We start from the raw sequence: 18,414 nt of genomic DNA on the forward strand, positions 1-18,414 counted from the left end.
GCAGCCAAGTTCGAAGTGTGTGTGTGTGTGTGTGTGTGTGTGTGTGTGTGTGTGTGTTCGTACAAAAGCCTGTCATTTTGTTGTGCGTTGGCCTGGCATTTCCATGACCTAGTGTCATGCCAACGCCGCCTGATCAAAAGGTATTCCCTCTGAGAGGGAAGCTATTAAGGCTGATTAGCCTTTAGTGGAATGTCAGAGACTCACCCTTTATGTTGGCGTTCTGAGGAATGTGGATTAATGAAGCACTATTAGAAGCCACATCTTTCTTTCTCTGCTGCAACCATCAAAAGAGCATTGAATTCTCTGGAAACTGTAGCTTCACCACCTACTGTAAGTGGTTTCTATTAACTCTCTGTTTGCTACTGTCCATACTCTGGCCCTGTTGAAGGGGTGATCAGGATTGCACTGCCCAACATGGACCGGGAAGTCAAGGAGTCGTACCAGGTCTTGATTCAGGCCAAGGACATGGGGGGTCAGCTCGGGGGCTTGGCCGGGACCACCACCGTCAACATCACCCTGACTGACATCAATGACAACCCGCCCAGATTTGCCAAAAGTAGGATTTCAGAGATGACTTTCTCTAAAAGCGGCTTTCACGAGTCACTGGCCACTGTTTGCTATTGCAATTTTCTAAACTAGTTTGTGAAATTAAATATCCTCGTGCCACAAAAGAAAATGACGCATATTGCGTCTGTAAATATCCTCCTGTCCAAAGCTCTACTTCAGGCCTTTGTTTTCCAGTTTTGGGGACAAAATCTCTTATCCACTTGTACCCTGTTTAACCATAAATTGGAGTAAACCTTTCAACAATTGTACACTTACCATTTGTTTAGCAAAAGGAGTGGGAAATGAATCTGAAAAGGAGTTTGTGCATGGATGGTTTCACAGTAGTATTAAAAGTCGACTGAACACACGTGGTTGCCGAGGGTCAATATTTGGATTGTTAAATGCTGCAATTTGGAGTTCGCTGGTGGCGGACGCGCTGAGCATGAGTTCTACACGCTGACCCGCCGCTTCTCGGAGCCGTATATCTACAGCGGTGTGTTATTCCGACAGCCGGCACGCTCGCTGTTGCGCAAACACAAACAGCTTTCGCCGGATTTGCAAACGCGATTGCTGTGCTCTCACGCCGGTGCCGGAGCTGTTAAAGTGATTAGTGCATAATTAGCCATAACCACCTCTACAAGCAGATGCTCATTTTCTAGGGTCTTTAGGTCCTTGGTTGAAGATCGGTTTGTTTCGCTGAAGCAGGCTCTGCTGTGCGTCCCGTTCTCAGGTATCCTTCACCTGCACGTTCCCGAGTCGGCGGCCGTCATGTCCTCGGTTGGAAGGGTTAAAGCTCACGATCTGGACTTGGGGAAGAATGCTCAGGTGGATTACGCCATCGTCCCGGGCGACGGCAGCTCCACTTTCGACATCTACACCGACGAGCACACGCAGGAGGGCGTGGTGGTCCTGAAGAAGGTAAAAAATGACATCATCCCCAATTTGCAACTGCAACACGAACTGGTTGTTATTATTGTACAATTTGAGTTTATATGTCCAGTGTTTTGATCTCGAATTCCTTCCTTTAGAGAAAGTTCATTTGTGATGGTTGACCTTAAACACAAGTGCAGATCTCTTTACTACAATGCAGATCTCAGAACAGCGCTCCCGTCCATGTATGACTGTCTCCGTTAAAATGAGAATGGCAAGAACTGATCCCAGGTGAAGACTAATACTTTGACAATAAACATATGATCAGGCCATAGGCAGGTTTAGATTTCCAAAACAAGAACCCAACTCATAAGTGTTGTCCTTCCTCGTATGTGTGAACGTAGGAGTGATGACATCAGGTCACCGTGCTCCGACGCTCACGTGATCTTCATATACGCGAGTGTGCGTGTGCCCTCGAGGGGCACGTCTCTTATTACAACACACCAGCCTCAGCGTTCTCTGTGAATAATGCATTACCCTCCATAAAACTGATAATGCGCGACCTGCTCAGTGCCTCTGCTCCCTCCAATCAAAAGCCGGATCCATCACCTCGTTTACGTGGGCCGCGCTATCCCCAGGACATCCCGGCCCCTGCTTCGCCAGCGCGGGCCGAGCCGCAGTCTGTGCGTGGAAGAAATCCGTTATTCGAGGTCTGGCAACGGCACGACTGAACGATCGATCCGAGAATGGATCAGCCTGTGTCTGCCTCTCCTGCCCCTCCGCGAGATGTGACAAGCGGAGGGAGAGGAATGCCAGCTCATGACCACGGCCACGCACACCTTGGTGCGTTGGGGGGGGGGGGGTGTTGAGCAGGGAGCAGAAGTGTCGTTGTTTTATTGCCAGGAAACGCAGCAGTCCCTCTCAGCACGAGCCTGCGGAATGACAGTCGTCCGTTCTCTGATGCACCAGCTCTTCTTGCGTCAAGGTTTTGCCCCTTCTCCTTTGTATCGAGGACCGTCGCGTAGCGCTTAAATCCTTGAGCATGAACTGGGTTGCGTGTATTGGCGTAGCAGTGCTCGACGGTAACATTTAGGGAAGGCGGACGCGATCAACAAATGGTGGTGAAAGCGCTTTTGTCTTACCTCGTCACAAAAGGGCTGCGTCCCACATTCAGCTCAGTCTCCACTACTGTCCTGAGTTTTTCGTTCCCGCGAGCTGCACTGAAACCCGGGAGCAGCTGCGGTGCAGGACAAAGTCACAGAGTCCTTACGCTGCAGAACGGCTGTGCCATATCCGCTGACCCAAAAAGTGCCGGCAAATGGACATGCGGGATTCTCAGCGTGGCGCTGGGAAAGGGGTCAATGACGACGCCCCTGTCCCGCCTCTATCCTGCAGGCCTGGCCACGTTCCTCCCTCCTGTTTGGTTATCATTCCAACCACCTGACCTCCCCCCCCCCCCACTCCCCTGAGCCCCTCCTCCGGCTCCTCCCCCCACCCACCGGTACACGGGGACCTCTGTGAAATGTTGCAGAGGTGCATTCTGGGAACCCTCCTGGCTTTCGGGTCTCGGAGCGGGACCAAGCCGTAAGAGGATGGTGCAGAGCAAACGGGATCAGAGGGATAATGGGCTGTTGGAGGCCGGGCGTGTGTCTCCGACCCGCCTCGCTGAGTGATTGTGTGAAATGAAATGAGAGCTCTAAGAGGCTCTCTTGGGCTGATCTAGTGAATAACATGTTATTGTAATGCCTCGGCGTGAGGGCCGTCCACCGTGGGGAGCAGTCGCTGTCGAGATGATGAGGAAATGGGAGACAGAGAGGCGTATGAGTGTGCCAGGCCCACGTGCCCTCGTCTACCTGCCTTTATTAGTTTGATTTACACGTTTCTGTTGCCTTCATTAGGGTTGCTTTGTTTGCAGCCAAAGCACTCAAGTTTGTGTCAGGAAACACGAGCCCCGGAAATCTCCCAAGCAAAATGAGCTTTTTCACGTGGCGTCGCAGAAGTAGGAATTCATTAATAATTGGCAATTAGTGGTGGAATTAAGGGTTTTGTGAAGGTGCTGTAAAGAATAACAAATCAATGACTTCCTTGACATTCACCTGATTATGGATCTTCTAACATGTGGTGTGGAGTGAAAACAGAAACATGAACTTTTGCGCTCTGCGGAAATTAGCAGCAGAGTAGAAGGAAATAGCGCCACCTAAAGACGTAAGTTCCGCGTTCAGAAATCTTTATTTTGTGGCTTATATCAGAATCTTTCCCGGGACAGCTGGAGTGAGAATATTAGGTCTGGAATGTCACATGCAGTTCAAAGTGCTACATTTATGTGCATTTTGATCATACTTCTTTGGTAGGAAATTTGATCCGACTCAGAGGGCAAGCATAATGCTTTAACTCTGTGTGTGTGTGTATGTGTGTGTGTGTGTGTTTATGATGTCACGGTACACACTAATCCCCTGTCCTCATCCCTGGTACTCTGCTGGCTGATTATAATAATCTGTGAGGATTTATTTACATGCTTTCACATGGGTGATTCTTAGATATGCACATACATATTTTCAGCCTCAAATTTTAAACAAATACCGAATACAAGGGTGTTCTTTTTCTGAATTTTGATCTGAAGATCATATTGAATTTTATTCCACACACAAATACAAATACAGATACAAAAACAAATTTGAAATTCAACTGTTCTGTCCTTTGTGCAGTCAGGCTTTTTTTAAGCTAGTGATTCACATCAGTATTTTTGGCACTAATCAGATCCGTGGCGTCTGCCGTGTGTGTGCCGTGTGTGTGCCGTGCTCCCTGGCAGGGATTCGGAGGCTGCGTCTGTGTGAATCAGTGAGATGACCTGGTCCGCAAGTGTGACTCACGTCTGCGCCGAGCCGGGAGCCGTACTGCCAGACGGCCGTCTGGGTCCGGGCGCTGGCGAGACGTGGGCGGGCCTGCAGCTCAGTTGAGAAGACGGTGGGGGGGATTACTGCATACGCTGCCCCGATGGTCGCTCTGATGGTCTCACTGATGGTCTCTCTGATGGTCGCTCTGCAGACCAGAACACCTTTGGCTAGCTGTTAAGAAAAACAGCATGAGCACCAATCAACACCCCCCACAAATTACAGTCGATAGGGTTACTGCAATCGCACCATGTTTACTCTAAAGAAAACATTAGCAGACAGGTTCCCTAGTAATCTCCCACCTCTCAATCCCAACAAGAATTCTTCGTTTCCACAGCAGATGGAACCACTGGATTTTAGTGATTAATGTCCACAGTGCTACATTCATTTTGGTGCCCCCTCTTGTTGTTCTGACATTCCTTATGCTAACTGGCTAACCACGCGGTGCCCACATGGAGTAATGGGTGATGGAGATCGAGTGAAACGGTGACGCGGCTCCACCGACCGACGAGTGGACAGAATTGCGGGCCTTCTGTGTAACGTATTTTTCCCACCGATTATGCGGCTTAAGCAGATGGCGTTAGTGGTGTTACATTTGTGGTTTAACTGACAATGCCTGCAAAAACGTTTATTAGGATGACGTACCCACTGCATATTCTGTCTAGTCTTTTATTGCAAAAAACAGGTAAACGTTTGTACAGTATTTGTATATCTGCTCATAGATGCTCATGCTGAGGTGTTTGGGGCTCCCCCTGCTGGGCTTGGGCTGCCATCACAGGGGCATTATTGTGCATCAGGCATCACCTGAAGCTGGTAAAACAAGCCAGGTTTGTAAGCTCACCCTGGTGCACGTTGGCGGCCTCTCTGACTCTCCGGTCTTCTGACGTTCACACCTTCACTGACTCAGCTTCCCGCCAGCGACCCCTGGGTCGATGTGATGGGGACAACTCAATATGATTTTCTCTTTATGATTTGTTGAGTGTTTTACTCTCCTGTCGGCCCATTTCTTCATTGCACTTCAATTATGTAGCACTCTTGAATCGTCTTTCCTGTCCATGGTCGTTGTCAATAATCCGTAGTGTACTTTCCTATTTATTTGGTAATGGTGCATGAGACAGTAAATTCTTTATTGTTCAGATCTTCATCTGAGGGCCAGATAGAGCCTTCTCATCACAAACTGTTCCATACAAGCCCTAAACAGATACCCTGGGACTCTGCTAGAGACCACCACAAACTCAGTACGCCACGCCCAGCAAGTCTTTTACCTTTCTCTTTCTCACACTCTCCCTCCCTCTATCCCTCCTTTGCTCTGTCTCTTTCTCTCTCTCTTCCATTTTGTAAGTGTGACTGTGCCAGATCGTGCCTTTTTGCACGCGTGAAGAAAGCTCACATTTTTTTTCTTTCTTCCCCTCACTTTTCCCGCCATGTGGCGTTAGCCCCTCCCCCCCCGCCCCTCCCCCGCCCCTCCGCTTCCCTCTCATCTCAGTGGGAGGCCTCTGTTACCGAAAGCATTCGCCGTTGCATCATGGCTGAAATGAGGCGTGATAGATTTCAAATTGCGGGAAGGTCAGTCAAATAAGGCCATCTGAACTGGAGCGTTCATGGGCGAGATTCGCTCACTTCAGTTATGAGTTGCTTTTCGGTCACACGCGGACCCCTCAGAAACGCTCGTCTTATTTCACACTTGCGGAGTCACAGCTGTAAAACTTGCAATTCCTGTTATGTTCCAAACCTTCTGTCTTTTTATCTATTACCCATTTTCTTCTTGTAGTCCGTCAGCAAAAATGGATAATTTATATTTTAAAAACGCTACAAAGAAACAAAGAAGAATAACGGTAATTGTGTGGTCCCTGTAGCATAAATGCTGGTCCATGTCCTCTGTTTCCAGCCTCTTGACTACGAGAGCAGGAAGGTGTACAGCTTCAGGGTGGAGGCGTCCAACGCCGAGCCCGACGCGCCCTTCCTAACGCCGGGCACCTTCAAGGACTCGGCCACGGTGAGGGTCAGCGTGCTGGACGTGGAGGAACCCCCGGTCTTCGGCCAGGGTTCCTACGGCATGGAGGTGTACGAGGACTCGCCCGTGGGCATCGTCATCGGGGCGGTCACTGCGGAGGACCTGGACACTGGAGACAGTCCCATCAGGTAGACACACACACACACACACACACACACACACACACACACACACACACACACACACACACACACACACCATATTTAAACACTTATATTCAACATTAATGTTTTAGGTGATCTTTTCATCATTTCCTCCAACCTCTACACAATTTATGAGGTAGAGAACGAGCCCACATGCCTGTAGTCCAGCATTTGAAAATTTTAACCTCTCTTGGCATCTGAGACCCACCACGGTGTTCGATTTGAACCACCTGTTCTGACTGAATCTGTTCAGACAAACAGTTTGGGCCTTTAGGTTGGATGTAATGGGACATGAAGGCATTGCTCCTTTTCTCCTTCAGGTGAGCGACCGCGGGGGAAGTGTGGTGATGATGTTAAGAGCCTGTGATGTGGTTCAGAACAAAAACATGACGTACACAGACATGTTTCCTTAAGATTAATATTTCATAACAGGGCACCAATGGAGTTGGGAGGTATTGATTGAGAGTTATTGATGATGACTTGGTAGATCGCGGTCCATGTTTAATATTTCACTATGGCACAGTAGCCCTGATAGAAGAAGTCTGGATTACAATAAAACACCAACTGTCAGTGTGTGTCACGCGGCCCTAATAGGATTCCATGAATAGAGAATGACGCTTTACTTATATGGAAGCTTATCCACTGTGGATCCGCTGTGATTTGGATTCAGTTCCCCCATCGGATCTCTTGTGGAAAGATTAATCTGTTGCATTAAGACGTTGAGCCAGAACGGTTTCGTAATGTGGGCAGACTGCAGCGTGGCGAGGTCAGGGTGGTTTGTGATGGACACAGTAACGTTCTTGTGCCCGTTTCCCTGTGTCTGCTATGAAGGTATTCCATTGAGTGGAGGAACGACTCCGAAAATTATTTTGACATTGACCCCACGGAGGGCACGATCTCCACCCGTGAAGCCCTGGACAGAGAAAGGACAGCAAGTCATAACGTTACTGTTGTCGCTACTAAAGTTAGTAAGTATGAGAGTTACTCTGAGACAAAATAATGGCAAAGGATGTGTAATATAACGTGAGATCCATTAAGCAATACATTTGGCAGCTGGATTATATTGCTTTATTTCACATTCATTGCAGTTCATTTAAGCAAATTGTGATATTGCCACCTTGTGGATGTTAGTGGGAAATGCAGCAACAAGCTCTCACTGCCACCACATACTTGATTAGATTTAAGGTATAAGGTTGAAGGTTTATTGCGCAAAACTAATTTATCTCACTCCACAGTTTGACAATAGAAGAGATAGTTCAGTGTAGGTCATAAAAATATATGTAATATATGTAAATATAAAGTATAGTATAGCCTGTATTGTCAAAGGTTTACTGCTAGGCTTACTTGGGGTTTAGCCTGATAAATGTACACAGCAGAAGTGAGATACATTATTGGGAATTGGTATTAGCATACATGATATTAATGTTAGTTTATTCTGGCCAACTTTATATGTTTTCAAGAGAAAATGTAACAGACATACGGTACATTCCATCTCTGATAATACTACATACACTTTCTAGAGTTATATGTAATGCTACGAACCTGTATGAATTCAGCATCTTTTCCACAAACTAACATGCTGTGAATAGAAATCAAACACATCAGGAAAAAAACTGATGTAACTGATATAATGGAAATAAAAAAACCCTTTCCCAGCTGTTTCTTCAAGACCCCAAAGGTTCATCTGTTACGTCTTCAGTAATAGTCAGTAAAAAACAGCACATAATTCCTCTCATACATAACGGGGTAAACCTCACGTCTCACGGGGGCAAACCTCACGTCTCATGGGGGTAAACCTCACATCTCACGGGGGTAAACCTCACGTCTCACGGGGTAAACCCCACATCTCATGGGGGTAAACCCCACATCTCATGGCGGTAAACCTCACATCTCATGGGGGTAAACCCCACGTCTCACGGGGTAAACCCCACATCTCATGGGGGTAAACCCCACATCTCAGGGGGTAAACCCCACGTCTCAGGGGGGTAAACCCCACGTCTCAGGGGGGTAAACCCCACGTCTCATGGGGGTAAACCACACGTCTCAGGAGGGTAAACCCCACATCTCATGGGGGTAAACCCCACGTCTCAGGAGGGTAAACCCCACGTCTCAGGAGGTAAACCCAACGTCTCAGGAGGGTAAGCCCCACGTCTCATGGGGGTAAACCCCACATCTCACGGGGGTAAACCCCACGTCTCAGTAGGGTAAACCCCACGTCTTATGGGGGTAAACCCAACGTTTCAGGAGGGTAAACCCCACGTCTCATGGGGGTAAACCCCACGTCTCAGGAGGGTAAACCCCACATCTCATGGGGGTAAACCCCACGTCTCACGGGGTAAACCCCACGTCTCATGGGGGTAAACCCCACGTCTCACGGGGGTAAACCTCACATCTCACGGGGTAAACCTCACGTCTCGCGAGGTAAACCTCACGTCTCGCGGGGTAAACCTCACGTCTCAGGAGGGTAAACCCCACATCTCATGGGGGTAAACCCCACGTCTCACGGGGGTAAACCTCACATCTCACGGGGTAAACCTCACGTCTCGCGGGGTAAACCCCACGTCTCACGGGGGTAAACCCCACGTCTCACGGGGGTAAACCTCACATCTCACGGGGTAAACCCCATGTCTCGCGGGGTAAACCTCACGTCTCGCGGGGTAAACCTCACGTCTCACGGGGTAAACCCCACATCTCTAAACCCCAGTCTATTGCCTTTTTCATCCCCATTCTACACTGTACTGGGTGCTAATTTCAGTTAGGCCAGGCTGTACTGTTGCCATGGCTACACTAATCATGGGTCTTATCATGAGTCCAGCTGGACTAAAAGATGAATCATGTGTAAAGGTGAGTGGTTTGATAGGTGTGTGAAGTCTTACCTTGTAATACCAAAATGAATCAGGTGGTGTCAGTGTTTCCTGCTTTGGCATGAATAGTGTGTCTTCCTTTTTCTAAGTATGAATTCCATCTGCCATTTTGTGTAATTCTCGGTACACCTCAGACTTTGGCACATGGACACTGTCTGCTTTGATCTTTCAGACAACCCTCTCCTGTTCAGTCGTGTTAGCATCGCTGTCGACGTCCTGGATGTCAACGAGTTCCCTCCGGAACTTTCCTTTCCATATGAGATGTTTGTTTGTGAAGATGCAAAAGTAGGCCAGGTAAGTGTGTGTGTGTGTGTGTGTGTGTGTGTGTGTGTGTTTGTGAGGGTAAAACTATGTGTACGTGTGTGTTATGAAAGTAGCAATGTCAGGGAGAACAGCGTGTGTGTGTGTGTGTGTGTGTGTGTGTGTGTGTGTGGGTGTGTGTGTGTGTGTGTGTGTGTGTGTGTGTGTGTGTGTGTGTGTGTGTGTGTGTGTGTGTGTGTGTGTGTGTGTGCCTGCGCTCCCCTTTGAAGCTGTTCTGCTCTTCTTCAGGGCTGTTTGGGTAAACGTGCGGGAAATGCACCTTGATCTTCTCGTTTCTTCCTGAACGAGTGCCACTCTCCCCGAACTCTTGGCGCCGAGCCTCTGGAGTGAGCTTCAGAGAGCCGCGGGACGCACGCTTTTAAGGAGCTGTTAGAAACGAATCATTCTGACAGATAGAGAAGAAAAAAATGCTTTTCCTCAAGAATTGGATATAGAAAACGCTGTCACCCACCCATCCGAATTCCTGACTGTTTCCCAAACTGAACCAAATTACTGTCATTCAATTACTTTGCCGTACACCCTCCGTAAGCACAAATTTACACCTGCTCCACTCCAACGTTCTTTCTGGCACATAACACCACGAATAGCAGCAGACTCAAGCGTCCTACAGACACTACATCTGATGGAGCTGACATGGAGGCACCTTTACTGGGAAAATCACCACAGTGCTTGAGAAAATCATATCAGGTCAAGACCTACGACCATCCCCTTACCTCAGTGTCAAGAAGGGTCCATCATTCAAAGAATACGTCCAGACATCGTTGGTCCCATGGTAAGAACCTGAGGACAGATGTCTGTGGATCTTCTGAGCCGCCCACTTTTACGACGTCTGGACAGGAAGTCTTTGTTGGTTCTCACGACGAACGATTTTGTTATCAGTACAGGAAGTTGTCCTGACTCTGTGAAATCGCTTTTCCTCGAGAACTCGTTATACCAACACACATACTGATGCAAAGATAAGGATTTGTTTACCTGGAGTTAAAAGTTTCAAATAACATTTTGTAGAGGTTTGCAAGTCAAATTCATAAATAAGGCTCTAGACTCAGGGTGAAGAAATATGGTTTCAAGCTCAAATTTCTTGGCCTATACTGATATTGACGCGTCAAATGGGAAATATACCTCATACCATTGATTTGGCAAGACAGTTACTTTAAATAGCAATAAAACTACCTTCAAGCCCAAATCTATCCGGATAAGACCAGTATAATTCCAATGCATTCAGAATAAACGTGCGCTGGTCTAATGCACCTGGAATAAATTCATATTAATGAGATGACTGAGCAGGCTGGCTGTGCTCATGTGCAGGTGATCCAGGTGCTGAGGGCTACAGACCGAGACCTGCCTCACACCGGACATCGCTTCTTCTTTAAATCACCCAAAGACATCAGGAACCGGAACTTCACCATCAGAGACTACGGAAGTAAGGACTACCCGTATGAGTAAACCCTGGTCATTCTCATCATCTTCATCCTCATTAGCATCATCATCAGCTTGTTTGTTTGTTCATTTGTTTTATGTAGAGCTTTGAGGACACACTAAGTCACATAAAAGGTTAATCAATAAATCTGTAAATCATTCAGTTAAAATAAAAACATTATTCATACAACTAATCATACAACTAATTACCCCCAACTGTATTTAGCCTATGTGTGTGTGTGTGTGTGTGTGTGTGTGTGTGTGTGTGTGTGTGTGTGTGTGTGTGTGTGTGTGTGTGTGTGTGTGAGTGTGAGCTGGCGCCACAGATGCTCGTGGCGTGTCGGACGGGTCACGAGCTGCATCCTGCAGTCTCTCACACGTCTGTACACACACAGTCTAGTTTGCTGTCTGGCCCCCGTCAAGAATCAGACTGCATGTCTGCCCAGTGGGGGTGACCTCCAACGTCAGTGTGGTCACCTCTCTAAATGTTAAGCTTGGTAGCGTCGAACAAACCAACCCCCTCCACCCATAGCCCTCCACCCGTTCCCCTCCACCCCGCCGCTGTCATACAGGGCCTCCCAACCAAGCACTGCACAGTTATGCAACACATTCGGTCTGTTCTGGTCGGAAGGCTCTCTGGGCGAGGATTGTGTTGTAATGGGATCTGAGCCAGGCTGGTCCATTTGCTTAAAACCGGAGAAACAACGCTTTCTCCAGCTATTGACATCCGCGTATATCAGGAGGCGTCCTAAAAAAAGAGGAACTCCTGCCATAACTGGCAACTCCGGACTGCAGACGCGGGTCTGACTCACGGAGGTGTAGCTCACAGAAGCAGTCACTCGAGCAAATTCCTCCACACGGAGCACGCAGGAATGGAAACTGGGTCTTTATTTAGAACTTCCCCTCCTCGCACACCAAAACAAGTTCTTCTCTGTACTGTGGTCCTCCCAGCACATCCAGATGGGAAACTTCACCCTAGAACCGCGTTTAACAGATATAGCTTTCTGCCACATTTAGAACTTCTGCCCCTGTCTGAGTCACATAAAAAGCCCATATAACTTCAATTCTGAGTTATTTTTTAATGCTAATCCTGTTAGCTGCACTGTGACCCTCACACAGGTTTGTGTTTGTACGTGTGTGTGCGTGCAGACAACACGGCAGGGGTCGTGACCCGGAGGGCGGGGCTCCGGCAGACCGAGGCGGGCCCACACCTGGTCCCCGTGGTGGTGGAGGACAGCGGCTACCCGGTCCTGAGCAGCACGGCGACCCTGAGTGTGCGCGTGTGCGCGTGCACGCGTGACGATAGCGGAGCGGCCACGTGCGGGGCCAGGCCCGCCTCCCTGCCGGCCGGGCTCAGCACCGGAGCGCTGGTGGCGGTTCCGCTCTGTCTGCTCGTGCTGCTAGGTACGTGCAGGACGGCGTGAGAGCGACTGCGTGCTGTCAGCTGTCAGACACAGAGGGAGAGAGAGAGAAGATTCCATTATTTCTTTCTCAATTGCCAGAGAGCGTTTATGTGCTGTTATTGTTAGTGGTAATTTCAAGTCAAGCTCCACACAATATAGTAGTGAAATTCTGGTTTTGTCACTAGGGGGCACTGCAGTAAAGATAATAGCTGTAAGTGACAATGATCCTACAACTGCAACAGTACTTTCTTTTACTTAAAATAAATACAATTACAGTTCTTTTTCTGGGCTAGTTATATACATATATTACCTCAGACAGAGGGAATGAGAGATAGAGAGAAACAGACAGATATATAAATAGAAATATAGATATTATATTATTATATTTTATATATATAGAACATATATCTGTCTGTTTCTCTCTCTCATTCTGTCGCTCTGAAGTGTCTCTAAGGAGGTCGACTGTCTCAAACCGCCATAGCTGCCACCTGTGGGCTGTCATGGCGGTCAGGATGCCATGGTGATTTGGAGGGAAAACGGCTATCGGCCTCTCTCCACGTGACCTCCAGGGTCTCTCGCAGCCTGGTGTAGTTAGGTCTGGGGGGGGCCTCTGAGTGTGCATCGCAGTCTGTTTCAGCAGTAACGTGAGAGACCGTACGCCAGCTCAGCTCACGTGTGCCGCCTGCTCTGTTGCAGGAACCGCCGCGCTTCACGTGGCCCTGAAGCGGCACAAGAAAACGGGAACACTGATGTCGTCAGAGGAAGACGTGCGGGACAACGTGATCCACTACGACGACGAGGGCGGCGGCGAGGAGGACACGCGAGCCTTCGACATCGGCACGCTTCGCCACTCCAAGGCCGCCACGGACACGCCCCCCCGGGGAGAGGCGGGGCCCAAACCCAAGCCCCGCCCCCCAGCCATGGCCGGCCCGCCCCCCGCCGACGGCACGGACCTGCAGGCGTACATTCAGCGGCGGCTACAGGAGAACCACAGCGGTGCCGGCGGGCCGCCGTACGACTCGCTGGCCACGTACGCGTACGAAGGCGAGGGCTCCGTAGCCGGATCCCTGAGCTCCATCGAGTCCCGCACGCAGGAACCGGAGCAGGACTACAGCCACATCACAGACTGGGGGCCACACTTTAAGACCCTGGCCAGGATCTTCAGCGGGCCCGAGACTCAGACCACAGATCCACACACAGGAAATAAACCCGTTCGCCCACAGACCGAGGGATCAGAGGAAGGACACGCCTGATGTGATTTTATTTTTCGCTGAAGCTCTGTGAAATGCCAGGACGTTATAGATTTCAAGCGTAACACTCAAACTGAGATTTTTAAGGCCGAGAAAAGGCGTGTTTTTTTCACATGCCAGTATTTGCTCATTTTCTGTTTTGAGCACATTCCATTTTTTTTTTATGACAGAAAAATGCAATTGCATCTAAAGTTCAGCTTTATGTCTGTACAAAATCTGAGTATTGATAAATCCCTTTTTGGGAGGGGGGGGGTTCTAAGATGCCCCTTTGATATTAAAAAGTGCCTCAAGAACTTGTTCTTGTTTCTTTTCTCTTATTTAGACGCGTATTCCCAGAAGATGGGGTTGAAAGGCTACATTATAGCTCGGCTCAAATTTCAGACATTACTGAAAAACACCTGACCAGTTGGACCAGTAAGCAATGACAAGTTCAAGCTCTCTACGCATCTCTGGGCAGGACGTCTTGTTATGAAGTTGACCAAAGGGAACGTGTGACTCTAGTCTGATGTTCTACCACAGTTTCTACAAAATTGTGTCTGTAATGAACCGAAGCTGAGCATTTTGGGTAATAAAGTTGACATAAAATCTGCTTGCATGTGCAGTTTGTGTCAGGCTGAACAGCACACTTAAACACGTCATTTCCTTTCCTTCTTCCAATACTTATATCCTAATACCAGGATAGTACTCCATACTACGGGATCGGGCCCTGAACCTAGAAACCAACAGACCAAATATCTCACTGGCTTCATTTAGTGGTACACATAGGGTCCCCTCTTTCCTCCGGCAGGGCAGATGAAGGCCGGGCCGGTCCTGCAGGTGGGCAGGGCGTGTCCTAGCAGTGTCCAGAGCTGTGTGGATGGTAGCTTGATAAACCAGAGCGGGAAGGTAATTCCCCAGAGCAATGCCCCGTCTCAGACTGGCGATGCTACGCTAAATTTGCTCTCCGAAAACATGACTTGGACATGAATGTTTAGATTTGTCAGGACAAACGTAAATGTCTAGGCAGAGAAATCAATCATCTGCTGTCCTCTACCCCAAACCACCTTCAGGCTTTTCAATATTATATTTGCAAACGTGTTTCAGGTAGACCAGTGGGCCATGGCTTGTAAACAGAAGTGTGTATAGCCCAGGAAACAGTGTGATATGTTCCATTCTGCTTGGGCTCTTCATCTCCTGGTGAAGTACTTCTCCGAGCACGTGTTCAAAAGGTCGTTCTGTACACACACGCCATTGGCCTCTTCTCATTTCCAGGTAAAGATACGGCTTCTCCAATTCCAGGAGGGATCCTCTTATTCCAGTTTTATTTTAAGGACGGTGTCATGTCTCTCGTTTTGTAACCCCACCACCACCACCACCTCCACCTCCACCCCACCCCCCTTTAATGCACTACCTCCAAATTTAAACTGAAATGTCAAGTGGATTCCAAATGTCAGATGGTACATCAAGTTCTGTTGCGGTGAGCCAGGAAGCGCTCTCATTTCAGTCCAACTTGGATAATTATGAGCTTTTGAAAGATTCCACCTCAAGATAAAGGATAATAATGGATGATATTCGTATCTTTTCGAATCTGATTTGCCCCTATAGGAGAAACATTCATCCTCGCTGAACTCGGGGGTTGTATGTGAGAGGAACAATGGCGGCTCGATCATAAGCCACCTGTGAACACACATTGTATTTGCATTCACGGAGTTCATTTGCACTCACGGAGACACGAGGCATTTGTGTCTCATTTGTGTACCACGCAACTCTGCGTGTCTTCCGTTACACTTCATTTGTACAGGCGGTGACCTTGGTGCAGGCTGGCACGGCCGTGCGTGTGAATGGAGTACTTAGTGTGGATCAGTCGGCGTGAATATAACAGCAGGAGAGGCAGATGCTCTGGGTGAACAGCCTGACACCTGACACGGGGTGACATCCTCCATACAAACCAGCCCTGTGAGATCCCAGGGCCCAGCACAGTCCAGCCCACCCCAGCCCAGTCCGGCTCAACCCAGTGCAGTCCGACCCAGTCCGGTCCAGTCCAGCACAATCCAGTCCAGTCCGGCCAAGTCCGGCCCGGTCCAGCCCGGTTCATAGGCTTTCCGCCCTCATTCCATGAAGTGTGTCGTGCGTATTGGAGTGGTCAGTTGTGCCTGAAGCTGTGAGTGCAAAACATCGTCCCACTGGTCTGACTCAACACCCAGTTTAAATCATCCCACTGGTCTGACTCAACACCCAGTTTAAATCATCCCACTGGTCTGACTCAACACCCAGTTTAAATCATCCCACTTGTCTGACTCAACACCCAGTTTAAATCATCCCACTGGTCTGACTCAACACCCAGTTTAAATCATCCCACTGGTCTGACTCAACACCCAGTTTAAATCATCCCACTGGTCTGACTCAACACCCAGTTTAAATCATCCCACTGGTCTGACTCAACACCCAGTTTCAATCATCCCACTGGTCTGACTCAACACACAGTTTCAATCATACCACTGGTCTGACTCAACACCCAGTTTAAATCATCCCACTGGTCTGACTCAACACCCAGTTTAAATCATCCCACTGGTCTGACTCAACACCCAGTTTAAATCATCCCACTGGTCTGACTCAACACCCAGTTTAAATCATCCCACTGGTCTGACTCAACACCCAGTTTAAATCATCCCACTGCTCTGACTCAACACCCAGTTTAAATCATCCCACTGCTCTGACTCAACACCCAGTTTAAATCATCCCACTGCTCTGACTCAACACCCAGTTTAAATCATCCCACTGGTCTGACTCAACACCCAGTTTAAATCAACCTACTGGTCTGACTCAACACCCAGTTTAAATCATCCCACTGGTCTGACTCAACACCCAGTTTAAATCAACCTACTGGTCTGACTCAACACCCAGTTTAAATCATCCCACTGGTCTGACTCAACACCCAGCTCACATCTGTTATTCACACGTCAGCTAAGTTACACATGGCATCACCAAGGGGAATCAGGAGTGACTCTGGTGTGGTGATGGACGTCCACCCTGGATGAGCCAAAGGACGATTGGTGCAGGATGGATCCAGGAACAGTTTGCCGTTCGGGTCACACCACAGGACAGTCACGTGCTTGTTTTTGTTGTTGGTTATTATTGACTTTCCCTCTGTCTTGAAAATGAGATCACCGTGTAAATGAAGACATTAAATGATTTTCAAATGATGAAATAATATGAAAAGGTTTAAATCTGTTTGTAGTCTATGATGTAACCGACTCTGCTGCAAAAATCTCATTCAGGAAGATGAAAGACTTCAGAGCCATTATGTCATGGCAGGAGTGTTTTACCAGCGTTAACCCAGTGCCTCCATAAACACGAGAGCTATGCAGTTCAATAGTAATATGTGGCATTAATGCAAAAATACTGAGTGTGTGCCACAGTGGTGTTTCTAAAGCAATCACACCCCCTCATTCAACAGAAGCCCAGTTCCCAGCTCAACACTACAAATGTGAGTGTGGCGAACTCGTGAGTTCCACTGCAACGACGTTCTCTGCTGAAGTCCCTTCACTTTCACTGCTCCAGATATGTCACCGCAAAAGTTCTCTTGTGAATCACTGGAGATTCAGATGTGTGCGTTACGCTCCATCTCTCTCTTTGTCTATATCTCTCTCTCTCAAACACGCTCTCTTTTTTCTTACACACACACACACACACACACACACACACACACACACACACACACACACATACAAAGACAAAAACAAAAGCAGGTGCAACAGTGTTAATATAGCCCAGAAACAACTTTAGACTTTAGACTTCCACTGCAGCTTTCAGGCTATAATATATAGCGCACCTCTCTAAGTCATGATTCTCACCTGATAACTCCTCCCCTTCATTCTTCCACTTCCGTTAATTGGCCATTTGTTGTGCGACTTCTTTCAAGAGAAAGTGCATAACACTGAAACGCACCGCTTCGTACTTTGTAGCAGAACACTGTCCTTTCATCACTTCCCATTAGTCTGTAGCAGTTACCAGGGAACGGCGCTGAAAGGCACTCAGAGGTGCCCTTCTGCCTGGGTTAAAACGCTGGAACACGCAGAAGCTGCACTCTAACAACCGTGGAGAGGCAGCTCTGTAGTTTCCCCCTCGCTAGAGGTGAATGCTTCATCAGACAGTGCTCTGGTAGCTAAGATGCTGATTCATGTACGCTCGCTGACCCTGGGTTCACCCCCATCTCTGCCCCTACCTAAATCACTGCAAACTTTCACTCTAACACTTCATCCAGGGGTATTTATTACCCATTTACTGGACTTATCTCTCCTCCAGGCACCGGCTGGGGTAGAACAGTGAAAAGCCATAAGCTACAACGGCAAGGCGGCTAAACGGACGTCGCTACGTTCCTGCAAACATCACGGCGCGCGGTCCTCTGGCCGAGATGACGCCTGGCACCGTAAAGGTGAAACATGTGCACGAGGAATGTCGATGCAGGGACGGATGTGGAGTTCATCACTGAAACAACTAAAGAAAAAAAAGGTTAAAACTATGTTCGGAATGGTAAATTACAGAACAGCATAAATCTGCTAGTAACCTACGTCCTCATTTACCGGATCACGGGCCTTCAGTCTCATCCTCTCCCGTCTCCAGATAATCTACCACCAGTCAATAATCGCTTCTAATATACCGTCTATTTCTAACATTTGCCAATACTCTGAATTATATAGGAAATTAAATATAGCCG

At 48.3% G+C, this 18,414-nt stretch overlaps 1 protein-coding gene across 2 annotated transcripts in view; it reads left to right on the plus strand.

Annotated features, from left to right (window-relative positions):
• The window catches only part of cdh12a (cadherin 12a), a 35,121-nt gene extending 20,856 nt beyond the window's left edge, over positions 1–14,265 (plus strand). For both annotated transcript variants that reach the window (XM_076981799.1, XM_076981800.1), the window contains 8 exons: positions 389–556; positions 1,277–1,464; positions 6,196–6,449; positions 7,296–7,432; positions 9,501–9,622; positions 10,955–11,069; positions 12,215–12,469; positions 13,165–14,265. In XM_076981799.1, the coding sequence (XP_076837914.1) occupies positions 389–556; positions 1,277–1,464; positions 6,196–6,449; positions 7,296–7,432; positions 9,501–9,622; positions 10,955–11,069; positions 12,215–12,469; positions 13,165–13,721 (1,796 nt within the window). In that variant the 3' untranslated portion in view covers positions 13,722–14,265. The remainder of the gene's footprint in view (positions 1–388; positions 557–1,276; positions 1,465–6,195; positions 6,450–7,295; positions 7,433–9,500; positions 9,623–10,954; positions 11,070–12,214; positions 12,470–13,164) is intronic.
• The last annotated feature ends 4,149 nt before the right edge of the window (positions 14,266–18,414 follow it).

This window comes from Brachyhypopomus gauderio, chromosome 19 (genome assembly GCF_052324685.1).
Source record: "Brachyhypopomus gauderio isolate BG-103 chromosome 19, BGAUD_0.2, whole genome shotgun sequence".
NCBI classification, from domain to species: domain Eukaryota; kingdom Metazoa; phylum Chordata; class Actinopteri; order Gymnotiformes; family Hypopomidae; genus Brachyhypopomus; species Brachyhypopomus gauderio.